The sequence below is a fragment of the Rhinatrema bivittatum genome, chromosome 14 (genome assembly GCF_901001135.1).
Source record: "Rhinatrema bivittatum chromosome 14, aRhiBiv1.1, whole genome shotgun sequence".
Classification (NCBI taxonomy): domain Eukaryota; kingdom Metazoa; phylum Chordata; class Amphibia; order Gymnophiona; family Rhinatrematidae; genus Rhinatrema; species Rhinatrema bivittatum.
The window spans coordinates 47,405,224-47,432,788 of record NC_042628.1 but is presented as its reverse complement, the minus strand read 5'-3'; the positions used below and the strand labels follow the sequence as shown (position 1 = coordinate 47,432,788).

General features: G+C 44.6%; 1 protein-coding gene across 1 annotated transcript; it reads right to left on the bottom strand.

Moving 5' to 3' along the window:
- Positions 1-1,803: 1,803 nt before the first annotated feature.
- On the bottom strand, positions 1,804-16,669 carry PTX4 (pentraxin 4). Its single transcript, XM_029577391.1, has 3 exons — positions 16,351-16,669; positions 9,279-10,293; positions 1,804-2,857 (listed from the first exon to the last, which is right to left on the bottom strand). The coding sequence occupies exons 1-3, from the start codon at positions 16,471-16,473 to the stop codon at positions 2,217-2,219; spliced, it is 1,779 nt and encodes a 592-aa protein (XP_029433251.1). The 5' UTR covers positions 16,474-16,669; the 3' UTR covers positions 1,804-2,216.
- Positions 16,670-27,565: the final 10,896 nt, after the last annotated feature.

Genomic DNA, 27,565 nt, shown 5'->3' with positions numbered 1-27,565 from the left:
CAATTCTTTTTTAAACACAGCTACACTAACTGCACTAACCACATCCTCTGGCAACAAATTCCAGAGCTTAATTGTGCGTTGAGTGAAAAAGAACTTTCTCTGATTAGTTTTAAATGTGCCACATGCTAACTTCATGGAGTGCCCCCTAGTCTTTCTATTATCTGAAAGAGTAAATAACCGATTCACATCTACCTGTTCTAGACCTCTCATGATTTTAAACACCTCTATCATATCCCCCCTCAGCCGTCTCTTCTCCAAGCTGAAAAGTCCTAACCTCTTTAGTCTTTCCTCATAGGGGAGCTGTTCCATTCCCCTTATCATTTTGGTCACCCTTCTCTGTACCTTCTCCATCACAATTATATCTTTTTTAAGATGCGGCGACCAGAATTGTACACAGTATTCAAGGTGCGGTCTCATTATTGGGGCGATACAGAGGCATTATGACATTTTCCATTTTATTCACCATTCCCTTTCTAATAATTCCCAACATTCTGTTTGCTTTTTTGACTGCCGCAGCACACTGAACCGATGATTTCAATGTGTTATCCACTATGACGCCTAGATCTCTTTCTTGGGTGGTAGCACCTAATATGGAACCTAACATTGTGTAACTATAGCATAGGTTATTTTTCCCTATATGCATCACCTTGCACTTATCCACATTAAATTTCATCTGCCATTTCAATGCCCAATTTTCCAGCCTCACAAGGTCTTCCTGCAATTTATCACAATCTGCCTGTGATTTAACTACTCTGAACAATTTTGTATTATCTGCAAATTTGATTACCTCACTCGTATTTCTTTCCAGATCATTTATAAATATATTGAAAAGTAAGGGTCCCAATACAGATCCCTGAGGCACTCCACTGCCCACTCCCTTCCACTGAGAAAATTGTCCATTTAGTCCTACTCTCTGTTTCCTATCTTTTAGCCAGTTTGTAATCCATGAAATGACATTGCCACCTATCTCATTACTTATGCATGCAAAAACAAAAATGTAAATTGGGTCAGTTTAAGTGGGGATTTATTCATATAACATATTTCTGGAAGATTTCATGCTTTTTGGTACATAAACAATCCACCATTGATCAATATTAGAAAATGGAACATTGGTGCTGGCCAATCTACAGCTGGATTTAGTGAGCATTGCCCGATGATAAAAGCCACTGAGCCTGGTTACTGATGGAGCTGTTAAAACTAAAAAAAAAAAAAAAGTAAACTCGCTTTTACAGTTTTTATATAATTCCATTTCCCAAGCACAGTAGAACCTATGGCAATGGGCACAGATTCCTCTCAGACTGTGACAGTGACCTACTGCTGTAGGCCCTCATCTCACGATAACGACCTGTGCTGTGTCACTGTTTAGGAAAAGTAATCCATGAGCTTGCTTGCTACCATGAACAAGTAATGAGTATCACCTTTTAAAAGTCATTAATCAGTCCTGAGGCCCAGGTAGAAATATAAGCGCTCGCCCCCCTCCGATATCTGTGGCCAGCTGTGCACGGCAGGCATCCCTCACAGAAGTGACCGGTCACTGTGGCCAGTTACTGTGCACGCAGCATGGTCTGGGGTTACCACAGATGAAGGAATCGTGGTGTATACCCAGAAAGCAACTGAAAGTAATAAAAACACAAAGTACTTATGTACACTTTTAGCTACAGATATTTCAATGTACTGTTAGATGACATGGTTATTCAGTAAAGTAAATATTAACTACTTATGTCTCTCTTAGTACAGGTTTAGTAAGGCAAAAGAGGGGCTTAGGGTCAAACTCCACAGACTTTAGAAATTTATTTTTTTTTTGGGGGGGGGGGGGTGATCTTGAAGAAGGTAAAACTCTGCAGAACAGCAGCCAGTTACGATCCTCAAATGTGAAATGTTGCACTTGTACTGCTTCTGTCCGGCTTCCAGGTCCCGCAAGACTCCAGCACCCCCAGATTATCTTGATATCTTCAGGGGAAACTTTTAACAATGCTATTTCTCAAAATGGTAATAGTGGCAAAACACAGCCACGCCCCTCAGTGTCAGTCAGAGGGCTTGGGGTCAGTATGCAGCAGTGTCATCGGGTATTAATAAAGAGCAGTGTCACCCAGTGTTGGTAAAAGCCCCTGGGGTTCAGAGACTGGTGTCTCTGTCACAGCCTTGAGTTAATATTTGCAGGTGATGGTTCTATCCACTTTCACTTTTTTTTTTGGTGGGGGGGAGGGGTCAGTGGTTTATACACAGTGTTCCAGACAGGTGCAGTTCACTTTCTGCACTAAGCCATGAAGAGCAGAGATATCACCCAAGGTCAGGATGGTGCCTCTGGGCCTACTCTTTCCTGTGGCGATGCTGGAGACCTCTCCTGGTGACAGCGCACGGCTCCATACCATGAAGCCAGCTACATTCCCCACAAAGGCTTCAGAGCTATCAAAGCCTCCAGCCACTGTGTCCTGCTCCTGTCCTAGCACCAGGGAACCACCTGCTGGGATCTCGTAACCCTTCTGGAACTTGGAGCCGGTGGATGCCAGGCGCCTGTCTATGTAGTACCAGTACTTCCCCTCTATGGATGACCAGATGACACAGATGTGGTGCCAGCGGCCATCTAACAGTGCCTGCACGGGCAGCTCCCTGAAGGCCGGGTCTCCGATCACAAAATGGATGGAGCTTTGTGTCGGGCTCTTCCTCCCATGGAGCACCAGCTTGTTGTCATTCTCCTCGGTGGCGTAGGACAGCAGCGTGCCCAGGTACCCGGCTTCAGTGCTCACCCAGCTACAGATGGAGAACTCAAGGATCCCTGCCTGGAACCCTCTGCTGAAGCTGGCAAAATTCTGGATGGAAGCATTCGGGAAGACCAGCATGGAATCCACATTGCAGACTGGGAAGGAAACAAAACATGCGAAGGGTTACATATGTCAGACATACTGCGGGTACAGCCTTAGCTAACATTCTGAGGAAACACATCATCATGGGCGAAACACAGATTAAGTAGATGATAACCTTGGTTTTGATTATTCTTTTGCCAAGAATAGAAAATTAGTAAAACCTCCCCTTTTAATTTTTGTTTAATTCCTTGAATGAAATGGGGTCAACAATTTTTAAAGACATTTACCTAGATAAATGTCGTGCACTTTTAGTTGGCTAAAAAGAAGGCATTCCTGGGGGCATGTTTAGGGTGGAGGAAGGAAATAAAACCCGTCGCTTACTTTTTCTAACCTCTGCACGTTATTATGAAAAGAAAAAGCACCCACGGAAAAATCAGGCGCAAATCTCCACGCGCAACTTTCCCCCAAATGCAGTTCACAGGGAAAGTATGCTGGTGTTTTTCCTTTGAAAACTGATGCAGACCCCCATGGATAAAAGTACCCAGTGGCGTTTGCATCAGCATGGACAGTTTTTTTTTTTAAATTTCCACCCACGGTCTGAAGCTTTTGAACAGTCTATAAGAATATGTGACGTAAGAAATCCACTGCATCCCTGGGTCCTCAGGCGAGACTCATGGCATGATGGCGTACAGCAATAGTGACATCTAGTGACCGTTTGATTTTGTGATGTCTTTGCTGGTTGCCAGACCTCTCACTGGAATTATCCAAAAACACTGTCGCACATCAGCTTTCGACTCAAGAACATGCAAGTCTCCCGATGCCAAAAGGAAGCTTATGTAGTCTAAAAAAAACTCACATGCAACATTATTTGGGGAGTTTTCTTAAAACTGATTTGATAAAAAAGGGCCACTGTCTGCAAAGAGTCTGGTTTTCTCGAGAATTGATAGGTTCCTTGAACTCTGCCCTTGATTTTTAGTTTCCTGCACCGTGAGCAGTTTCAGAACTTAGAGTGGCAGAGCGCAGACTGACAGGCCGATTCGGTACGTGGTGCTTGGCTGCACATTTTACTTTCAGTATCCCGGGCTACTAACTAATAGGCTCATCAACATGCATTTGCATGTGATGAGCGCTATTAGTTTTCGCGAAGTTGGCTGCGTATTTTCAAGGCACTATTACCCCTTACGGTATAAGGGGTAATAGTTGCGCGTCAAAAACGCGCAGTCAAATGGGTGCTAAACGGTGCGCTCCGTACTGAATCGGCCTGACAGTAAGTCAAGATACTCTTCGGTGAATGCAGGGAGAAGACTGTGACATCGCGCGGAGCATATGTGGCAGCCAAGCACGTAAGTGCTACCATTTTTTTTCAAAGCGGACTTAGGCGGGAAAATACATGCACAAAGCTGCCTGTGCCAAATCACGCCCACTCTTTGCAATATGTAACTTGTGCTTGCGAATTTCTGTGCATGTTTTTTAAAATCAAAAATATGCAGGTAGATCCAAACTGTGCCCCCTCCCCCCGCCCCCACCCCCAGAATGTCTGTGTTTTTGTGTACGCAAACGTATGTGTGAAATTGGGTTACGCACACAAACTCCTGGGCAGTTTTATAACAAAAATAGAGATGAGGGTTACCTGATTCTTTAGGGGAAAAAATTAAATCAAAACATTACAGTAAAGATTTAGACTAACAAATCAAACTGAAAATTAGAGAGAAAAATGGCTAGTTCATAGAAGCATTCCTCTAAGATACTCATAAGGAATAGTGGCTGAAAAAGTAATCACGACTGGTCCATTAAAAACAAAAATCAATACAAAAACTTTATTTAAATCAAACTAACTCATAAAAATTCAGCAAGCATTCTCCCATATGCAGTGAGCAGCCAGCAAAATGTAACTAAATATCTTGATGTTGAAAGCACTGGTTTGAATGACAGATTTGCCAATGCCCCTTGTTTCACCAGACAAACAGGGGAGCACTTAGAACAAAAGGCTAACTTTTAGCTGGCAAACGTCAAACATGCTGAAAATCATACTCCAGAGAACATCACACAAATCTCTTTGCCTGACACAGCACTTCTTTGCCCTTGGCTTCGAGGCACCGTCGTGGAGTCGTGATGCTATCTGGATGCCGGTGCTTGGCTTTCTTTGAATATTGGCCTCTTTGAGGGCAGTTTGTATCTGCCCATATGGAGAAGACTGAGGTCTGCGTGTACAAAGCATTGCATGCACTTCAGCCCTAAGCTGCAAAGCGGACTTTCGTGGTCAGTCTCTTGTGACAGTTAACGGGTGTATGCAGACGTCCGTGCATTCACATTCTGCTCGGGAGCCAGCGTAAATGCGTGCACGCCTCTGAAAATCAAAAGCAAGCACGGAAATGGTCTCCCCGCCCCCAGCTCCGCCCCTGGGAAGGCCTCTTTCAAGTGCGCATAAAAGGCCACGCAGAGTCGCTCCCATGCATCCTTTCACACACACCACCCCCAGAGTCATTTTCAAATAACTCATTCACGTGCGGTAACCAGAAATCTTCTACCTTCTTTAGCTTTAATAATTATATCATCTCTACCCAACTGCCTTCTGCTTTTCTTTTAAGTAACATAATTGTAAAATCTAACCCAAAATGGTTTCATTTCATAAAATGCATATGCTGTGTTCATGCTTTTTTTGGTACTGCGGAACACCTTATGTGCCTGACAATGTGTCCATTGATCTGTGTCCTTTATCATTTGTGCACACATCAGGCACATAAGGTTCCACAGGATACATAGTGAAGGACCCAGCAGGAGATGGAGCCTTCACCCCTGATCTGGGCTTGGAGTTGGAAGACCAAAATGGACCAAGGCAGCCCTAGGGAGCTCACCCCCGAGGCAGAAGATTGATCCTCCTAGCTGCCTGCCGCTGATCCAGATCAGCAGGAGTAGGAGAGCAGTGTTGCCTTGGCCTCAGGCCTGGATTTAGGCACAGGCAATACTGACAATTGAGCAGGGCACCAAATTTCGAAGGCACCAAAAATCCAGGCCAAGAGAAGCCGGGATATTCTTCTTGCTATAGTGCCATGTACCAGCACAGCTTCAACAGGACACCCACCACCATGTCACTGCCTATGGCCACCACAATCTTAAATCTGGCCTTGCTTGGGCTGTGTTGCTCCTCTGTTATCTGGGGCCAGACCAATCCTTTGAATTGATCAGCAGTATGATGTCCCACATGGTTTAGCTGGGTCCCACATAACAGGAAGAACACTGCTCTCCTACTCCTCTTTCTGGCCCAAATCAGCAGTGATGGGGAAAGTATGGGTTGGAGGGAGAAGAGGTGGTTATGAGGAGAGGCTGGGAGGAGCATGAGGAGGGTCTGAAGGGATGAGAGGAGCTGCTGAGGGAGATCAGCTGGAGGGGATGAGAGGATTGGCTTGGTGCACGTGCATGTGTGAGAGAGAGGGATTGCCTTTGGAAATTTTGTGGACTCCATAGAGTACATCTTTTCAGTCTTGTACTATGATGTGGATTCCAATCCCTCACTCTGCCATCCAACACTTAATGCACAGAACAGGCAGAGGCCTACCTAAAGTATTTGCCACCTGGGGTGAATACTTCCTTTGGCACCTCCTCCCTCCCCCCCCCCCCCCCCATATTTAATTTTAAAATTTCCTAAACATCGATAAAATATTTCAAAACAGCAGACACATCAAATAACACCCAATAATTAAAATAAGGATTTTAAAAGTCTCCCGCTCTCCATATCTGTCATCCTAAGATTGTCGTAGACTGGGGGCACATATGCACACACAATATGCGCCCTCTCTCTCACACACATATACATGCTTGGTGAGAGATGGAGGGAGCATGTGTGTTTGTGTAAGAAAGATAGAGGAAGTGTGTGTGTGTGTGTGTGTGTGTGTGTGTGTATGTCTCTCTCACAACACAAACATGCTTTTTCTATGTCTCACCCACACACATGCTTTCTCTCTCTCTCTCACATATGCAGACAAAATCTTAACTGCAAACCACAAGCCAGATACTGTATGCAGTGCAATAATGGAAAAGCAGAACATCACTATACCTCAAAACAATACAATCAAGAAATATAAATCAATCAGAATAGTAAAACCATACTAAAAAAATATACACATCAAAACAGATGATGAATAAAATATTTCAAAATAAGACACATCACATCTAATAACTAAAACTAAGAAGGATAAAAAAAAATCTCTTGCTCTCCATACCTGGGAACTTTAGATTTCTAGTAATTCTGAGATTGTTGTGGATTACAGGAGAGTGCACAAACTTTAACCTCTCTCAAAAACATAAATACAGGCACGCTGTCTCACAGAAACCCACACAGGCACTCACACACGCATATACACACAGGCACCCTCTCATACACACATACACACTCATACATAGGCACTCACTCTCACAGGGCCAATCTCTTGTGCTCTCACACACATTTTGGGCCTCTTCATCTGCCGCCAGCTCCGGGAAAAGGCCAGCAGCATGGCAGGGCCTCGCTTTTGCCTGCAGGGAGTAGGAACCCCGCCAGCATGTTACTTCTCCGCACCACTGCGAGACTGCAGCAATGGCACCCCTCCTCCTGTTATCACCTGGGGCAAACCTCCCCCCTCGCCCTCCCCCCCTTAGTACGCCTCTGAGAGCAGGCACTAAATGCAGAACAGTACTTTCTCGAACTTCTGTCTGTTATTAATCAGAAGATAAGGAAAGTTTGCTAAGAGATGGGAAATTTGCACCTCCCTGGAGTCAATGGGGATTGAATAGATATGAAAGTAGAGGGGAGCTCTGGCAGAGAGAAAGGGATCAGTTAGAAACCAGATCTTGAAATGTGATCTGAGGGCACTTTACAGCTTTGTATAACTCCTAATCCAGCTGTGCAGCACATTGATGTCTGTAATCACATCTGGGCTTTACAAAAGGTAGGGGGTCAAATGATAAAAACAGGCTTCCCTAAAGCTCTTTTCAAAGCCAAGAACATTTCCTCTATTTCCATCTCTGCAAACTCTCTCCTTTATTCTTTGAAACAAAGAATCTGACAGCAGATAAAGACCATAAGGCCCCTCTAATCTGCCCAATTATCATGCTCTAGCATGCCGTATACCTTAGCTGGTCTCTGGCTTTCCATTCACAACTAAGAATTCCCTGGGCTAATAAATATATAAAAGCAGAAAATAATCACCTTAATAATACAATATATACAGTAAAAGATAAACAGACCTAACAAATTCATCTATAAAACCATGAATTCATATTTCATCCTCATCCACCACCCTTTCTATGAGAAATATTTTCTAAAGATACTCCGAGTGTATCCTGTGAGCTTCATAGCGTGACCTCTTGTCCTAGAATGCCTTTTCCATTGAAAAAAGTTTTATTCTTGTGTATAGTATGCATTCTTGTAAGCCTTTGGTGTAGACTCTCTGCACCATTTGATAGCCCTGGATTGCCTCTGATCTATATATTTTCAGAGATATGGCGTCCAGACTGGAATTCTAAATGAAATCTCACAGAAGCGTTATCTCCTTTTTTCTGCTGGTTATGCCTCTTCCTCTGCACTCCAGCATTCCTCTGGCTTTGGCCATCATCTTTTCACTACCTTGAAGTCATCAGATTTGAGCACCTCCAGATTGGTAGAGATCAGTATCTCCAACTTCCTCCCTCCCAGTTACATATTGCTTACCTGGATTTATGCACTCTGAATTGCTGACTACGCTTTATTTTAGATGGAATCCTAACTGCTAAATATTCAGCCACTCCTCAAACTTTCTTAGATCTTTCTTCATTTTGTCTACTCCCTCAGAATTGTCCACTTTGTTGCAAATATTAGTGCCATCTGCAGAAAAGACAGATCTTCCCTACTATCCCACCACAGAGCAGGTAGCGCACAGGCCGCAGCAGAGCAAGACACACACAGAAACACACACACACATAGCAGCAAAGCAAGCTTCCCCGTTCTGTCATGTCAGTGTGCCTTAACCTTGCTGTTGAAGCATCAATGTCTAGACAATGTAGGTAATTTATCTCCTCCCTGGGCAGTATTTGACCTCTCAGCTGAGCCTATCAGAATGGTGGTATATAGTGGCAAGCTGTGATATGGACACCTGTGAATGTGTCTGTGAAACTGGACTCCTGTAACATAGGCCCCCAGATGGCTTTCAGAGGATAGCCACTTTCATTCATTTTCCACCTGAGCAGGATCTGAAGACATGACCTAGAGCTGTCGGGCTCTGTATCTGTGTGCCCCTCCTCTGGGCCACCTAGTCTCTCTCTCGGATCACGTCTCCTGAAGATTTCCCACTGTACAAGATATTTAAGAATCAAATGCACAGTGACAGGAGAGTGTGTATGAAAAGGATTTTGTGAGTGATGGAGTCCAGGTCCTGCAGGGTTTTCTCACAGACAGATGCTGCTGGCACTAATAGCCGCTGTTAATCATAAGCACATATGGTGTTCATTCTTCATACTCACTTTTTGCCGGCTCCTTGGTTGCTGCTGGCTGTACCTCTGCTAAGTTTGGAAGCCGCTTGCTGGCTGGTGACTCTTCTTCCTTTCTCTCTGGCTGGCTGGGCTGTTCCAAGGGCTGCAGGTTCCCAGGTTCTCCGATGATGGGGAACTTGTGTATCTCTTGCAGGTTCCTAGGTTCCCCAGGTCTGGGCAGTTGGTGGGTCTCCTGCAAGTTTCCAGGTTCTCCAAGGACAGGGAACCGATGGAAGTCTTTACGGTTTCCAGCTTCTCTGAGACTTGGAAGCTGATGGACCTCCTGCAGGTTTCCAGGTTCTCCATGGGTGGGGGACCGATGTTGCTCCTTTTGGTTCTCACGTCCTTGTGGGCTAGAGAATCGGTGTACCTCCTGCACGTTTCTGGAATCTACAGGGGTGGAGAACTGTTGGATCTCCTGAAGGTTTCCTGGTTCTCTAGGGCTGGGAAGTAGATGAGTCTCCTGCAGTTTCCTCCTTTGGCTGTGCTTTGCCTGCAGCTTTTTCATGCTCCTTTGCTTGTTGGCCTCCTGAGGCTTGTACTGGGGTGTGGCAAATGTTTGTGGTAGCAGGATTTGATTCTGCAGCTGCTCCTGAAGATGGGCCAGTTTGGCTGCTTGGCTGTGAGTCAAGGCCTGCACTTCATGAATCTCTTTCTGCAGGGCTCTTCCACTGCTCTGCAGCAGCTCCACACCATTCCTCTGGTTGCTGAGCTCCTGTGTTAGGTTGGACAGGATGGAGCTCTGCTTGCTCCTCTCTCCCAGTGCATCATCCATGGAGGAGATCTTCAGCTGCAGCTTCTTGTTATTCTTCTGTAGCTTCTTCAGCCAGGATTTCAAACTGCCAAGCTCACCCTGAGCCACTGCACTGGATGCGTTGAACGCTGTCATCAGGCCCTTGAGCTGCTCTGACAGGCCGTTGAACCTGGCGTCAATGTTATATGAGACATTGTAGTTCTCGGCAATCTTCTGCAGTCGCTGCAGTGTGATTTCCTGGAAGCGACGGAACTGCAGAGACAAGGAAAATATCTTATGAACAAGGGGCTTAGCCAAAATCAGACCCTGGTCTATCAGCTCACCTCTAATCAGTGCATCTGCACAGACATATTTTCTCAGCTTTGGATACTGCAGAGCTGGCCTGACTGACAAAGAGCAGGTTGTGTCCTTAGTCATGGGAAACTGGTGAAAACTTTAACTGATACGTTGAGGGAATATAATATGGAAGCCATAGATGGAAGAGAGATATGTATGCCTGGTTCTGACTTTGCAGGACTATGCATGACTTTTCTCCTTATTGCTACCTATCTGGCTGTCATCAGGAAGCCATCATGCAAATATTCTACTTACTTCCTGTCTCATTCTAATTGGCGAGCCTCTCTCCTGACTACTTCTAAATCAGCTCTGGCCAGTTATTCATTATGTACAGCCTCTCTCCACATGGACTGTTATCTGACCTGTGTGCTCAAGCAATCTTATGGGAGCCAGAGGCCCTATCTTACTGACGGGTCGATACAGTAAAAATTGCGGGAGATATAGTTTAGGAACAGGGTGAGGCCAAAGAAAGCTGGGATATTCCTCCCTGCGTCTGCCCTGACCCCAGAGGAAAAAGCCCCGTGCCCCTTTCTCTCCCCACAGACTGTCACATTTTATTATTTATTATTTTGACTTATGCACCTCCTTTTCCTAAAGGCTCAAGGCAGGAGCATTTCTGGAAAGCTAAGGGCCACAAGATTTCAGGATGTGCTCTTCTCACAAGGTGCTTCCAGGAGAGATGAACATGCAACTGTCAGCGCTGGGGCACCTCAGGATATACGTGTGCCCTATAACCCCCTAACCAAACCTAACCTAACCCCCCGACACAAACCCCGATATCTGTGCCATCACAGAATCATGGCTAAAGAACTCAGACCATGTTTTCATTAATCAATTCCCAACACAGACATATGACATTTTCTCCATCCCAAGGCCCCAAAAAAGGGGAGGAGGCATACTCCTAGCCGCCAAGAAACACCTCAACCTCAACTACAAACCAGCTCCCCCCCCCCAAAAAAACTTGAAATTGGGCTTTTTAAATCCAAAACCCTGCAGATCTGCCTTGCCTATGCCCCTCCTGGTATACTTGAACAGGACCCTTCCCCCCTCATTGAATACATTACCGACAACATAAAACCGGATACCCCCGCAGTGTTACTCAGAGACTTCAACCTCCATGTAGATACACACCCTGCCACACCTGCTTGCGAAACCCTACTTATCACTCTCAAAGCCTTGGGCTTCAGACAGCTCATCTCCAAGCCAACACACAAAGCTGGTCACACACTCTACCTCCTATTTGTTAACACATGCATAACAGTACCCCACGCACCTATCACCACTCCCATCCCTTGGTCCGACCATTTTCTCATCAAAGCCCACCTCTCCATCAACACCAATACTCCAATCTCAAACTCACATAAAAAAACGATCTCCTTCCGTAAACCATGTTCCTCAGAGGAACTTTCCCTAGCCTTCAACAAAGTATGTGAAAACCTCGACCTCACTAACCCAGATACCGCCCTACAGTCATGGGATAAGCTTACTACCAATATAGCCAATGACATTTGCCCCACTACCCACAAAGTAATAACCCCCACACAAACCGAAAGAAAACCATGGTACACCAGTGAACTAAGAAAGTTAAAACAAGACCTTAGATCCAAAGAACGCACCTGGCGCAAACAACCCACACCCACACACAAAGCGGCCTACAAGCATACCTTACATATATACCGACAGGCAACACTCCACGCCAAACGTGACTTCTACGCAGCAAAAATTCATAGCTATAAATTTAATCCTAACGCCCTATTCTCCTTTGTTGCAGAACTTACAAAATCACCCTCTCTTTCCCCCCATGAAGAAAATAGCATAGAGAAATGTGAGAAACTAGCAGACTACTTTAAGAACAAAATTTCCAAAATTCTAACCCGACTCCCCTCTAATCCCGCCCCCATTGACCCACTACCTATTATCAACAAGGTCAACCTCGATTCCCTTGACCTTACCACCATGAAGGAAGTCTAATCCATCTTAAAAAAGATGCGACCAGCCACCCACATCGCTGACACCATTCCATCAAAAACTCTCCTCACCATCCCATCCGCCATTGCAAAACCGTTAGCAGATATTATAAACTGCTCCATCACCTCCGGGAAAGTCCCTGACCCACTTAAACTTGCCATCGTGAAACCACTACTAAAGAAACCCACCCTCGACCAAAATGACCCTGCAAACTACAGGCCCATTTCCAATCTGCCTTTTATATCCAAAATCCTGGAGAAAGTGGTCAACATGCAACTCTCCAATTTCCTAGAAGACAATAATATCTTACACCCCGCCCAATATGGCTTTCGTAAAGATCGAAGCACCGAAAAACTCCTACTTGCAATAACAGACACCATCCTCAAAGGCATGGACCACGGCCAATCTTACATACTTGCTCTCTTAGATATCTCAGCAGCCTTCGATACGGTGAACCATCAAATCCTAATATCACGCTTAGCAGAGATAGGCATCTCAGACACAGCCCTATCTTGGTTCTCCTCATACCTTGACCACAGAAAGTACTTAGTTAAGATCGATAAATTCGAATCCGCACACATTCCCCTCACACAAGGCGTACCCCAGGGCTCCTCTCTATCGTCCACCCTCTTCAATATATATCTACTCCCATTCTGCCACTTACTCTCTAAACTAGGACTAAAATTCTTCTTATATGCGGACGATGTATAAATACTTATCCCCATTCAGAAATCCCTCAAAGAAACCCTACTTTACTGGGAAACATGCCTTGCATCTATCAATTCCCTCCTTTCCAATCTCCACCTTGCACTCAACGCCTCAAAAACCGAAATCCTTATACTAACAAATCAACCGATCGACTCTATCCACCAAATGCTTCAAAACGCCTCACAAACTCACACACTACCGCCCACTGTTAGAGACTTAGGAGTCACCCTAGACAATCAACTAAGTTTCAAACCCCACATCAAATCTCTTCTAAAAGGGGGTTTCTACAAACTCCAAATCCTCAAAAAACTGAAGCCTCTCCTCCACGCCCATGACTTCCACACTGTTATGCAGACCACCATACTATCAAAACTCGACTACTGCAACTCCCTCCTCATAGGCCTCCCGGCCTCCACTATCAAACCCCTTCAAATCCTACAAAATACGATGGCTAGAATCCTAACAAACACTAGAAAAACTGATCATATCACTCCCATACTATAAGATCTCCACTGGCTCCCCATTACCTTCGGTTCCCAATACAAAACACTCACCATCCTTCATAACACGTTATACAAAAACAACTCTCCCTGGCTCGAAGATTTGCCACACTTCCGTCAAGTCAACCGCCCCACCAGAAACTCCCTTTCAGGCACCCTCCACACCCCCTCACTCAAAATTGCTCACCTCACGACCACCAGAGAAAGAGCCTTCTCCATTGCTGGCCCCACCCTCTGGAACTCCCTTCCTGCCAAACTCCGTTTAGAACCATCCCTGAGCCAATTCAAAAAGGGGAATCAAAACTTGGCTTTTTAAACAGGCCTACCCCACCTCCTCTCAATCCTAATCAGTGACCTCTTCCAAACCACTTCAGCTCCCCTCCCCGCCCCATCCCCTTCGCCCCTCTACCTCCCATCCTACCCTGCCCCTTCCCCCCCCCTGGCAACGTTTTCCTCTGAATCACCCCAGCCCTCCTTGCCCCACATCCATCCTCGCTCCCCCTCCCCACCCCCCTCCTCAGCTCTATCTCCTTCCCCACTCCCTCCCTCCCAGCCCCCTTTACCCCCTGCCATCATTTGTACATAAGTTCATATATCTACCTAATATTGATTATAAGTTCATATGTTTATTTAATTTTAATATGGATATCCTAAAAATCCATTTAGTTCAACCAAATTTTATTTTGCTTGTTGACCTTCTATAAAAATGTACCTTCATTTGTTATCTACCGTGTTTCCCTGAAAATAAGACAGTGTCTTATATTAATTTTTGCTACCAAAGATGCACTAGGCCTTATTTTCAGGGGATGTCTTATTTTTCCATGAAGAAGAATTCACATATATCGTTGAACAAAAAAATGAACATTTATTATATTCTGAATGGTTGTCTGGTTATGCTGGTTTGTGATGACAACTAACTGTGAATCCTGCAGGGTAAAAAAATCACAGCTGCATGCTCTGGTGTTCTGTGCGACGGGCATGCTCCCAAATAAAAACTTTGCTAGGTCTTACTTTCGGGGGAGGTCTTATATTTAGCAATTCAGCAAAACCTCTACTAGGTCTTATTTTCGGGGAAACAGGGTATCTATCCTGCTATCATCGTTCATTGTAATTTCCTTTCACCGTTACCTGTAAACCGACATGATGTGTCCTACGAATGCCGGTATATAAAAAGCTTTAAATAAATAAATAAATAAATAAATAAATAAATAACCATGCCACATGAAATGATTCATCCCTGACAGCAGTTAAATTGTTGCATGTTTTGTGCACAGAGGGGGCGTCCTGTAATTGCCCATGTATGTAAATACGAGGAATGCAGTTACCCCCCAGGGTATACACATGCATTTGTACCTATCGCATTATAACTCCTGCCTGATGCTCCCATCTGGCCCCTACTGTATACTCCAGAACGCTGCCTAGAGCTAGGGACCTTTGTTTTCAGTTTATTTTGCCTGGGAATTTCAATGTTAGAAGAAAAATCAGTGTAACAATAATTGTGATATAACCCACAGGAGAAAAATCAGTGGAAAAGTCATTCAGATCTGATTTCTTTTTTGTTAGTTAAAAAGAAAACAGTGGGAAAATGATTTTTCCACTGATTTTTCTCCTGTGCGTTATATCACAATTATTTTTCCACTGATTTTTGATCTAACATTGAAATTCCCAGGCAAAATAAACTGAAAACGAAGGTCTCTCAATATACCACAGTTACACCTATGACACCGTAACTGCTGCATTGAGTTCCTATGCAGGACTGACTTTAGGGGTCTGTGACCTGTGCGGGACACCGTTGCTTTAGGAGCACAGATGCGATTTTGAAGAGACACAACCCAACCCCTACCACCGCCATTCCTAGTGCTCGCACAGAGAACCACCAGCCCTGCTCCCTGTGATGCTTGCTGTCCACACCATGAGTGACAACAGCTAAAACACACAGGGGCCAATGCAATATCGGGTGCTGAGCTTAGCACGCCGCTAAACACGCATTTGAACAGGCATCCATACTAGCGCATAGCTAATAGTTCTCATCACATGCAAATGCTATGTTGATGATGCTATTAGCTAGTACTCCTGATGTAAAAAAAAACAAATGTGCGCCCAACACACACATTTTAACCCTCATAAATTAATGCCAGCCCAAATCTGGTGTTACGTTTTGAGGCACCGCAAGCCATGCTCAGAAAAGCAAAAAAAAAATACAGCTTTTCTGTGGTTCCTCCTACTTAACCTCATTGCAATACTAAGCAGGACGAACCACAGGAGACAGAAAGCTGCAACATGAAAAAAAAAAAAAATCTTGACATTGGTCAGGTTAGGAAAAGGGAAGCTCAATTTTCCAAGCATCCGTTTTCCTAACCCCTGCACAGCCACAGGTTAGGAAAATGAATGCTCGTAAATTGAGTATCTGTTTTCTTCACCTGTGCGCAGCCACTTCTGGGCACTCGATGCCAAGGACGAATGGATAAATTGCACATCCGTTTTATCTCCAAGGAGAGGGGATGTACATGCATTTAAAAAAAAAACGTACGTGCAGGTTGTGCGCATGATATTGCATGGGCTCCATATTTGCTAGATGCTGCAAGATCTAAAAGGTTGGATTTTTACCACAAATCATTTCATTTATAAAATTCCAAAATTGCGTTTAATGTCCGCTTTATCTAGCTGACAGCCTGGCTAGCTGTCTTAGCTGCTTGTCAGTCTGGCTGTCTCCACAGTCTCCGCTGACCCAGGGCTCTGAATAATATCCGCCAGATCTGGAAAGGAGAGTCCTGCAGTCGGGTGCTAAGGGTCTCACCTGCTCCTCTAGTCTTCTCAGCCTCTCGAAGAAAGGCTTCCTCTGTTCCACCGCTCCCGTCTCTTGCTGGAAGCTGCTGTGTGGAGCCAGGCTAAGGAGGAGCAGCCACAGTGAAAAATGCATGGTGCAGGCTTCCTATCGTTCAGGAGTCTGGATCTCGGGAGCTTGGCGCACTCCTATTCTCTTCTCATTTCTCTCTCTCTCTTTTTCGCTCTACCTTTTCTTCCCCAGGCTTGCTTGTGCTCTGTCTGAGATTAAGCCCTCGGCTCCCCCTCCCTTGTCCCAGTCTCTCTTTCCCACCCCTGACCTGGCTTGGGATAAGTTTCAGGTTCTCCCTCCCTGCGGAGAAGAGAAGGCAGTCACTGCTCATTTCGTCTGTAAATACTTAGATGAGATTTTCAGACTTCTGGAACCCTCCCAGCTGCCAATCTTAGCAGCGGAGACGCAGCTGACACCCCCTGGCGTCTGTGCACTGAAGTTACAAAGATGTAAAGCTAAGAAGCACGGTCAAATCACGAGTGTTTTTGCACTTTTGTAAGTAGATGTTTGTGTGGGTGTGCGTGAATGTGTGTCTGTATATAGATACTTCATAACTGTATGTATGTATGAGTATAGGTGCTGAGAATTTGAGGAGGGGGAGTGGTAAGGGTGAGTGGACGGGGATTGAGAATGGGAGATTTGTTTAATCCAGGCACATCTGGTTTAGATGACAGAGCCATCAATTACCAATAGGCATAGTAATATGACATCTGTATTAGGTGAGACTCTTGATACATCCTCTTAAAAACCACACACAAACATTTTCATCTAACTATAAAGGAGCTACTGTGGATGCAGGGTAAAAATGCCAAGCAGGCAGACCCTCTTCAGAAGGAAGATGATGTCCATTTCACAAGCCCTCTGTATTTTAATCTGATTTCAATTAGCAGGGGCTTCACTTATATTGTTTTGGGGGGGGGGGTTTCTTTCTATATTTGTGGTCTGAGGAGTGTAACAGGATTAAGCAGGAACAAAGGAAAAGGAAGAAGTTGTTAGTGTATCCAGACTTTTACATCTTTTTTGTTCATGTTGATCTCAGATAGAACAACTTAGGGCAAAGAAAACCGGAGGCCTCATCTGAGACCCCCAGGACAACACGTGATGTAGACCTGGACTAACTGGAACCAATCAATGTAATCTGCTCTTAAGTGGCTGAAAGGTGGAATACAAATAAATAAATAAATCATTCAGTACTATGCACCCATGGGCTGAATATGAGCGCACAGAGGTGCAGCAAAGTGAACTGGATAACTTTTACCCAGGTATTCGGTGCCACTGAATTTACCTGCATGCAGTTATCTGGTTGACTTTAAGCCTGCCCTTCAGGTATCTTTAGCCAGAGCCTTCTCCAGCTGAAGTTTCGCTGCATTCCCAGAACACCTCTAACCCTGCCACTTCTTACATTTTTTAAAACAAAGAATTGTCTGTGTAGCTCACAAATTTACCCAGAAAAAAAGCAGTGGAATATCGACGACCTCAGAGCTACCAGAAGAACCTGAAAATTATCAGATCTCCCTTCCACAAACTGATGGGAGTGCCCTTGAAATGTGGGTAATAAACCTCTCTCAGGACCAGTTTTCACAGCTTGACGTTTCAGTGTCCTCCACATAGGGCTAAAGGGGTAATTTCCCAAAGGATTTGCGTGCTTAAACCTGGGTTTAAAATTGTGTTTAAAACTGATGCGTCGTGCACCCTCTCTTGCCGTGTTCAAATCCCATCTAAAGACCCACCTTTTTGAAACCGCTTTTAAATCTTATGCCTGATTGTCTGCTTTTAATCTTGACTAGCTTTCTTTTCTTTTAACCAAGGCCGTTGTCCTGTATGTTTGTCTTATTAGATTGTAAGCTCTATTGAGCGGGGACTGTCTTTTTATATGTTTGTACAGCATTATGGATGTCGTGTAGCGCTAGAGAAATGTTAAGTAGTAGCAAGAGTAGTAGGTTTTACATAGGTAGATGCACTTTACATGTTTATTGGGTTTTTGAAGATTGCTACGGTATATGCTACTTTTACATGTGTAAACCCTTTCGAAAATTACCCCCAGGTGATCATGTTTAGTAATAAGAGGGAATTTCTGAGAGCATTTAAAATGTAAATTTGTATATCAGTAAGGAGCCCATCCTGACAAGGATGCTTGCACTTATTTCTTTCTCTAGGGGTCCCATAGTCCACTAACTTCATTCAGGTGTGTGGGACCACGATCCAGCTTATTGTACATGTAACTCAGAGTCCTCAATGCCTGAGTGACCATGGCAAGAAGTCATTTTCCTGAAGAAATATTGGGACTCTTAGGACAACTCGGAAATCAACCTTTTTGCCTACCAGTTAAGTGTAATTTTGAATCTTTTTTTTTTTTTTCATACTGGGTCACACGAAGGGTCCATCAAGTCCAGCATCCTGCTTCCAACAGTGGCCAATCCAGGCCATGAGTACCTGGCAAGTACCCAAAAAACTAAGTAGATCCCATGCTACTGATGCCAGTAATAGCAGTGACTATTCCCTGTGTCAACTTGATTAATAGCAGTTAATGGACTTCTCCTTCAAGAACTTATCCAAACCTTTTTTTAAATCCAGCTACACTAATTGCACTAACCACATCCTCTGACAACAAATTCCAGAGTTTAATTGTGTGTTGAGTGAAAAATAATTTTCTCTGATTAGTTTTAAATGTGCCACATGCTAACTTCATGGAGTGCCCCCTATTATCCAGAACAGTAAATAACCAATTCACATCTACCGGTTCTAGGCTCTCAAGATTTTAAACACCTCTATCATATCCCCCCTCAGCCGTCTCTTCTCCAAGCTGAACAGCCCTAACCTCTTTAGCCTTTCCTCATAGGGGAGCTGTTCCATCCCTTTTATCATTTTGGTCGCCCTTCTCTGTACCTTCTCCAGTGCAACTATATCTTGTTTTGAGATGCTGCGACCTGTAAGGATCTGTTCCAGTGTAGAAGGGGCTGTTGTCTGCTGAATGAGATTCAGCAGAGCTGGAAGGCAGCAAATCTTTGGCAGCCTGCTGCCCCTAAATGTTTGACACCCTAGGCAGAAGAATAATGGGTGCCTACTGACAAATCCAGGGCTGAAAGTTTCCATTTTTATGTACATTCACTGTAACAAATACATTTCTTGGAGCCTTCTATTTGTCTTGCCTTTGTGTCTTGACTAGGGAATATCTTTTTGCTTTCTTTGTACTTCTAAGTAGTGCTGCATAAATGATAAGCAGCAGTAAGGAAGTAGGAGTGGGACATAAAAGGGAAAGAAAGAGTTAAAAGAGGAGCTCTAGAAGGATCAAGGAAAGTGGAAGATCCTGTGGGGAAAGGTCTGAAAACAAAAAAAAGGTGAAATCTTCGAGTTGTACAGAGGTTGCTGAAGCCTTCATGACTGGCGCTACTGATCAAAATTTCAAACGTGTGCTGATTCAACCCCTTTTTATAACAGAAAATGTAGCAAGGCGAGAAAAGGAAGGAGGATAGCGAGAGAGAGAGGCAGACTGGAAGGCATCAGAAGACTTACATATGGCAGCTGGAAAACTGGCGAGATCACATTAGGGCTCCCAGCAGGGGACACAGTTAAGAGTTCCTGGGGTATCTGAGGCCAGGGCTCCTGTGCAGCCAGAATATTTTTCTGTGCCATCTGACAAATGTCTTGGAAATTCAGGTGATGATCCTTTCTTTTTTTTTCTCCAAATACATTTTCCAAACTCCAAGCCTCCGTGGATATTAAGGCGCTTAGAAATGAGGCAGATTGGAGCTTGAGTGGGTATAGATTCATCTGAGTTGAAGACTTCCAGGAAAGAGCTGCCACAGAAGTAAGAAAATAAAACAGCCCCAGCTCTGTCCTCAGAAGTGTCACACAGAAACTCTGCACTGTGTAAATCCATCTACAGAAGCTCTTGTGGACATGGGAAAGACAAATTAATTAATTTATTTTTACTTGTGGCTGGACGGGGGGCACCTGTGCCCCTGAAGATATACCCAGGAAGTGCCCGCTGGCACAGGTACAGGCTGTTTGGCACACATTTGCTGGCATGATTTAGGGCTGGCTGGAGGAGACGCTTTGCAAGCCTCAGGGCAGTTTAGTTAGGAGCAGGGCTGAGAGAGACTGACTTAATAAAGAAAAAAGAAAGGGTTTTTTTCCTTCCTTAACCATGGCCCTTTGAAGAGCCTTGCTACTGTGTGCTTGGGAGACAATGAAAACCCGGAAAGCAGCTCCCTAGCTCCCCAGAAGCTCTGTACAGTGAAGCATCTATCAGCAACGTGATTACGCTGTTCCAGCCATATCGTGCCTGCTAAAAAAGAAAAAAATTGTGTTGCTGCTTTTTGTATTCATTCTTGGATCACAATAAGAACAAAGGGGAGCTTGCCCAGGAATTGCAAAGGCTCCTGATAACAAGCGCTGCATGTACACTTGTGGAGTGCAGTTTTCCAGATCTCACAGTGGCAGAGCACTACCTGGCTCACCTGATGTGATGCTCAGAGAATCTTACAGCATATGACCTTTGCAGGGCACTCACCAACTTAACAAGATTTCAGCTACATTAAGGGTCTGATGTGCTCACCATAAAAAATAGGGGGGAAACTTGTTTGCACATGAAGCGCTTAGCTCAGGTCCTAGTGCATTTCTTCTGTATTTGGATATTCTGTTGGCTGAACTCTGCACCATCTACCCAAGAACCCGGCCGGAGCCACAACGTATGGAAGGAATCATCTCTAAAAGCGGATATATTCAAGACCGCTAGAGGACAATCCTTGGCACCGAGACCTGGAAAATCAACTGTTTCTAGTCTATGTTACACAAGGCTTTTGGAAAATGCATTACTGTCCAGGTATTAACAGAGACCGAGCACTGATGAGAAATACAGAAGCTCATATAGAAACTGCCAACAATGTGTTTAAACAATGCTATTTTCCACTTTGTGCTGAGGATCAGAAAACGAGCAGATGATGACTGAAACAGGCCTGCCTGCTGGATCCATTGATCGCCACCACCAAAGCTTTCATTTCGTGACTTTCCTTCAGGTGGTCATTTCATTTCTGCCTGCTCAACACCGGCTCTTAAAATGGAAAAGTTTAGTGGATAAAACAAATTTTAAATTTTATATTTTTAGGAAACTATTTCTAGAATACAAAACACAGGATTGCTCTGACTTTATCGTGTGCTGGAGTCATGAGGATGCAATTGCTTTGGCCCATCAGCAGAGAATACTTGGTTAGAACTTGCTGTGTATTCTTTAATGGAATGTTACTTTCTCAATCCGTACATGCACCAAAATCCCTGTGAGATGAGACTAAAATGCCTAAATATATATTCCCTAAGGGAAAGGAGAGACAGGTGTCATGTTTTGCCGCTCGCGGGTTGCGAGTGGCTGCACTTACCATCTGGCCGGTGGGCCTTGCCGCAACGAGATGCCATCGAACTGCACACGTGGCAAGACTCCGCCAGGGTTGCTGCCCCGGACCTTCCCTTAGACGCGCACATGCCCAAAGTCGTTTTATTTAAAGGGCCTGTAGCAGGAAAAGCCATGGCACTCTTGGATGATGTCCCAACTTCATGCCCTTTAAAAGGGCTCCTCTGACATTCTAGCATTGCCTCACCAAAAGGTCACCTGTCCTGACTTCAGCCTTGCTCCATGTCCTGTCTTCAGCTTCAGCCTCTTCCTTGCTCCATGTCCTGTCTTCAGCTTCAGCCTCTTCCTTGCTCCATGTCTTGTCTTCAGCTTCAGCCTCAGCCTTGCTCCATGTCTTGTCTTCAGCCTCAGCCTCTTCCTTGCTCCATGTCCTGTCTTCAGCTTCAGCCTCTTCCTTGCTCCATGTCTTGTCTTCAGTTTCAGCCTCTTCCTTGCTCCATGTCCTGTCTTCAGCTTCAGCCTCTTCCTTGCTCCATGTCTTGTCTTCAGTTTCAGCCTCTTCCTTGCTCCATGTCCTGTCTTCAGCTTCAGCCTCTTCCTTGCTCCATGTCTTGTCTTCAGCTTCAGCCTCTTCCTTGCTCCATGTCCTGTCTTCAGCTTCAGCCTCTTCCTTGCTCCATGTCCTGTCTTCAGCTTCAGCCTCTTCCTTGCTCCATGTCTTGTCTTCAGTTTCAGCCTCTTCCTTGCTCCATGTCCTGTCTTCAGCTTCAGCCTCTTCCTTGCTCCATGTCCTGTCTTCAGCTTCAGCCTCTTCCTTGCTCCATGTCCTGTCTTCAGCTTCAGCCTCTTCCTTGCTCCATGTCTTGTCTTCAGCTTCAGCCTCTTCCTTGCTCCATGTCTTGTCTTCAGCTTCAGCCTCTTCCTTGCTCCATGTCTTGTCTTCAGCTTCAGCCTCTTCCTTGCTCCATGTCCTGTCTTCAGCTTCAGCCTCTTCCTTGCTCCATGTCTTGTCTTCAGCTTCAGCCTCTTCCTTGCTGTCCTGTCTTCAGCTTCAGCCCCAGCCTTGCTGTCCTGTCTTGTCTTCAGCTTCAGCCTCTTCCTTGCTCCACGTCCATCTGCAGTCTTTAGCTCTAGCCTGATCCTTCAGCCTTGTCTGGTTTCTAGCCTTGACCGGCTCCTTGGATCTGACCATAGTCACAGCCTCCTGGACTTGTTGTGTAAATTCTCGTTCGCTTGCTGTCGGCGCAGACATTAGGGCCCTGCCTACAAGGTTGCATCAATTGTGCCACGGTAAGAGGGACTCGTCATTCGCAAGAAGGGATAGATGATAGAGACATTCGGAAACATGATCCTTCAATTTCCATCTGTTTTAAGTTATTTCTCCCATATATTTCTGTCCAATCTTCTTAAATTCTTAAACAGTGCTATACCATGTTTGTAAAATATGTTGGAATGGTGGAGGTAGACTTTAAGTCCGTCAAATTAATAAACTGTGGGTATTAATAAAATACACTGCAGTGCTAGGGAAATGTTTTGTTGTGTTCCTGTCCCCCACTCATCTCACAAAACTCCATCACCTTGTAAATTTTGGACAGCACATACTGAACACTATCCTGTATCCCATTTCCTGCATCGCTGCATTTCATATGCAAGTAATTGAACTGGTAAATAAAGTCCATATATGGCAGGCTTATCGAAAAGGAATTCTTTTAGGTAGGTGTGAGAGTGAATGGCTCCTTGCCTCTATAGTGTTGTGATGTATGTGGGAAGTGAATATTGCAAGTGATCCTTTGTCCTGTTTGTGGTAGATAATAAGTAATAAGGGGCAACAAACAGATTGTAGACAATATAGATTTATGCACAGAAATGACTTTGAAAATTCAGTCCACGGAAGAACAGTTTTCAGTTCCCTGGAGAGGTTGCACTTTGTGCAGGCCTGCAAACTCATTTTCTGCCTGGCACACACACTGCAAGTACAAAGTACTCACATGCTTGGTGCTTGCAATGCAGCGGGTGCAAAATACACAGCAAAAAGCATGCACATATTTCCCTCCTCCGGCCTAATCACCTCCTCTTATCCCCTTAGGGAAACAATATGCATGCTTTTATCTACAATGCGGGGGTGGGTAACATTGATAAAACACGTTTATCCAAAACTGCCCTCCTCATCTTCTATTTGACTCTTACTACTAATTTGTAAGACACGGCCATTATGTTCACAGCTTCAAGGACTCTGCAAAACTACTTTTCTTGAACCAGAAATAATACATAATTACATCAATAATTGTTAAATGTTTATTCAATCAACTACATTTGTGCAGTAAGATTATAATAATGTCCAAGCAAGAAGGATTAACTAATGGCAAGTTTAGAGACATAGGGTCAGTTGCAGTTCCTTCTGCTTTGAGTCTGCAGTAAAAATGCTTTTTTATGACTGCTGCTAAAATTTTAGAGTGGTAGAAGCCAAGACTGCTACCTGTACTGGAAAGGAAAGGTAAGAAATAACCTAAAAGGGTTTTTGCCATTTTGTGTCTATGGGAAGACGCTTCATCCACAGGCTCCTAAATTATATGACCCAGATAGAAGGAATTCAGTGCAGGTACTTCATTAGGCAATTTGTGCTAAAAACCTACTGTAAGGCATTTGAGTGCAGCAAATCTTTCCTTCCTGGCTCGGTAAGGGAAGCCTGTCGCACTCTGCGTGCTTTTAGGGGAGATCTCCAAACACCAGGAAAGGGCCATTGCCTGTTCTGGACCTGTGCTTTGGTGTGGCGTGCTGCTGAGAATGCAGTACCTCTGCGTCACAAATTATGAGTAATATTGACTAAAGCACAGGAAAAGGAGGGGAGGGGCTCATGATGCTGCGTGATAGACCTGGACTGAAAAGAAAAAAAAATACACTTTGGGAAAGGACACAAAACATTTATAACTATCATTTTGGATTGCTAGCCTGACTTTTCAAATAATGCTCAAAGTGGCTTACAGCACTTTTAGAATTCAGACACACTAATCCCTGCCCCAAAGGGCTTACAATCTAAGTAGGCACTTCAGGCAATGGGAGATAAAGCAAAATTGCTTACCTTGTAATGGGTGTTATTCCAGGACAGCAGGATGTAGTCCTCACATATGGGTGACATCATCAGATGGAGCCCTGGTACGGAAAACTTGTCAAGAATTTCTAGAAACTTTTGGCTGGCACTGTGGGCCTACTGAGCATGCCCAGCATGCCATGATATTCTCAGTCACAGGGGTCTCCCTTCAGTCTCGTTTGTAGCAATTTGCGTGAGCTAAAAAAATAAAATAATAAAACGTATCAGACCCAACTCCGCGGGGAGGTGGGTGGGTTCTGTGAGGACTATATCCTGCTGTCCTGGGATAACACCCATTACAAGGTAAGCAATTTTGCTTTATCTCAGGACAAGCAGGATGATAGTCCTCACATATGGGTGATTAGCAAGCTACAGGCTGAGTCATTCTTATATTGTACCAACAGCATACAACTTGTGCAACGAGCACAACTGGTGTACTGCTGGAAAGAATGAGGCAGCCTGAATCACAGCAGGATGGACGTAGAAGGAGTTGGAGTTATACTGGAAATAAGTTCTTTAAAACAGATTGTCCAAAGGTTGAATCTCGTCGTCCTTCTTTATCTAGACAATAATGAGCTGCAAAAGTGTGAAGGGAACTTCATGTTGCAGCTTTACAGATGTCAAGGATAGGCACTGAACGATAGTGTGCTACTGAGGTGGACATGGCCCTTACTGAGTGTGCTTTTACTCGCCCCTGGAGAGGAATATTAGCTTTTTCGTAATAGAATTCTATACAGTCTGCTAACCAATTGGATAGAGTCTGTTTCCCTACTGCAACTCCTGGTTTATTCTTGTCAAAAGAAACAAAGAGTTGGGTGGATTTTCTATGGACCGCTGTGCGGTCAAGGTAGAAAGCTAGCGCACGTTTAGTCTAAAGTGTGTAAAACTCTCTCTCCCAGATGAGAGTGTGGTCTTGGAAAGAAAGTAGGCAAGACTATTGACTGATTGATATGAAAGTCTGTTACCACTTTTGGTAAGAACTTTGGGTGAGTCGAAGGACTACTCGGTCATGTAGGAACCGTGTGTAAGGTGAGTATATGATGAGAGCCTGCAACTCACTGACCCTCCTAGCCGATGTAATGGCTACTAAGAAAAGTACTTTCCATGTGAAGAATTATTCTTCACAAGCGTGTAGAGGCTCAAACTGTACACGCATGAGCCTTGTTAATACTAAACTGAGGTCCCATTCAGTGACCGGTGGTTTAATGGGAGGTTTAAGGTGAAGTAAACCTCTCATGAATCTACTTACTAATGGCTGTGCCGTTATAGGCGCATCGCGTACACCCTTGTGGTAAGCTGCTATGGCCCTTAGGTGTACCCTAACAGAGGATGTCTGGAGACCAGAATCCAATAGGTGGCATATGTAATCTAGTAAGGAAGAAGTGGGGCAGGAAAAATGATCTATACCCTTTTGAAGGTACCATTTTGTAAATCTGGTCCACTTAGAGTAGTACGATTTATGTGTACAAGGCTTTCGTGAAGCTACTAGAATTTGAGAGACTTGAGTTGAAAGATTAAGTGGTTGCAAAATTAAGCTTTCAACATTCAAGCTGTTAGGGCAAGAGTTGTCAGGTTGGGATGATGCAACTTGCTCTGATTCTGGGTTATGAGAGTGGGCTCTATGCCCAGTCTGATTGGTTGTGAGATCGACGTTAAGGTGACCGGAGTCGATCAAAAAAGTATCTGAAAAGGTACTCACCGAGACTATGTGGAAAGGAGACCCAATTATGAGAAAATTGTGACTGAAAATATGTGACTGGAAAGTTTTCTTCCCTGCTAAATGTGAGGGATTTGTTTTTCCAGAGCTCCTGATGCGCTTTGCAACAGCAAGGCAGAAAAAAAGAGACTGAAGGGAGACCCCTGTGGCTGAGAATATCATGGCATGCTGGGCATGCTTAGTAGGCCCACAGTGCCAGCCAAAAGTTTCTAGAAACTCTTGACAGAAGTTTTCCGTACCAGGGCTCCATCTGATGATGTCACCCATATGTGAGGACTATCATCCTGCTTGTTCTGGGATAAAGTGATTTGCTAAGGTCACAAGGAATGTTAGAGGGAGATGAGGGATTTGAACACTGGTTTCCCTGATTCGCAGCCCATTGCTCTAATCACATAAAAATGCAGAAAATGTGTTCTTGGGTGAATGAAGACATTTTCACAACTCATTGCATATAGGTTTTGGCCTCTCCTTCGGGCCGATACAGTAAAGTGCGCTCCGGTGGAGCGCACTGTTAGCCCGCGTTTGGCTGCGCATTTTCGACGCACTATTTTTACCCCTTATACAGTAAGGGGTAATAGCGCATCGAAAATGCGCGGCCAACCCCCCCCCCCCCCCCCCCCCCCCCCCCGAAACTAATAGCGCCCGTAACATGCAAATGCATGTTGATGGGCCTATTAGTCATTCCTGCGCGATACAGAAAGCAAAATGTGCAGCGAAACTGCACATTTTAATTTCGGCCAGCACCGGGAAAGTATACAGAAAAGTAGAAAAAACTGCTTTTCTGTACACCCTCCGACTTAATATCATAGTGATATTAAGTCGGAGGCCCCACAAGTAAAAAATAAAAAATTTAAAATCGGCCTGCGGGTTGGAAGACGGGACTCCTCAATTTTGCCGGCGTCCGTTTTCCGAACCCGTGGCTGTCAGCGGGTTCGACAACCGACACCGGTAAAATTAAGCATCGGCTGTCAAGCCCGCTGACAGCCACCGCTTCTGTCAAAAAGGAGGCGCTAGGGACGCACTA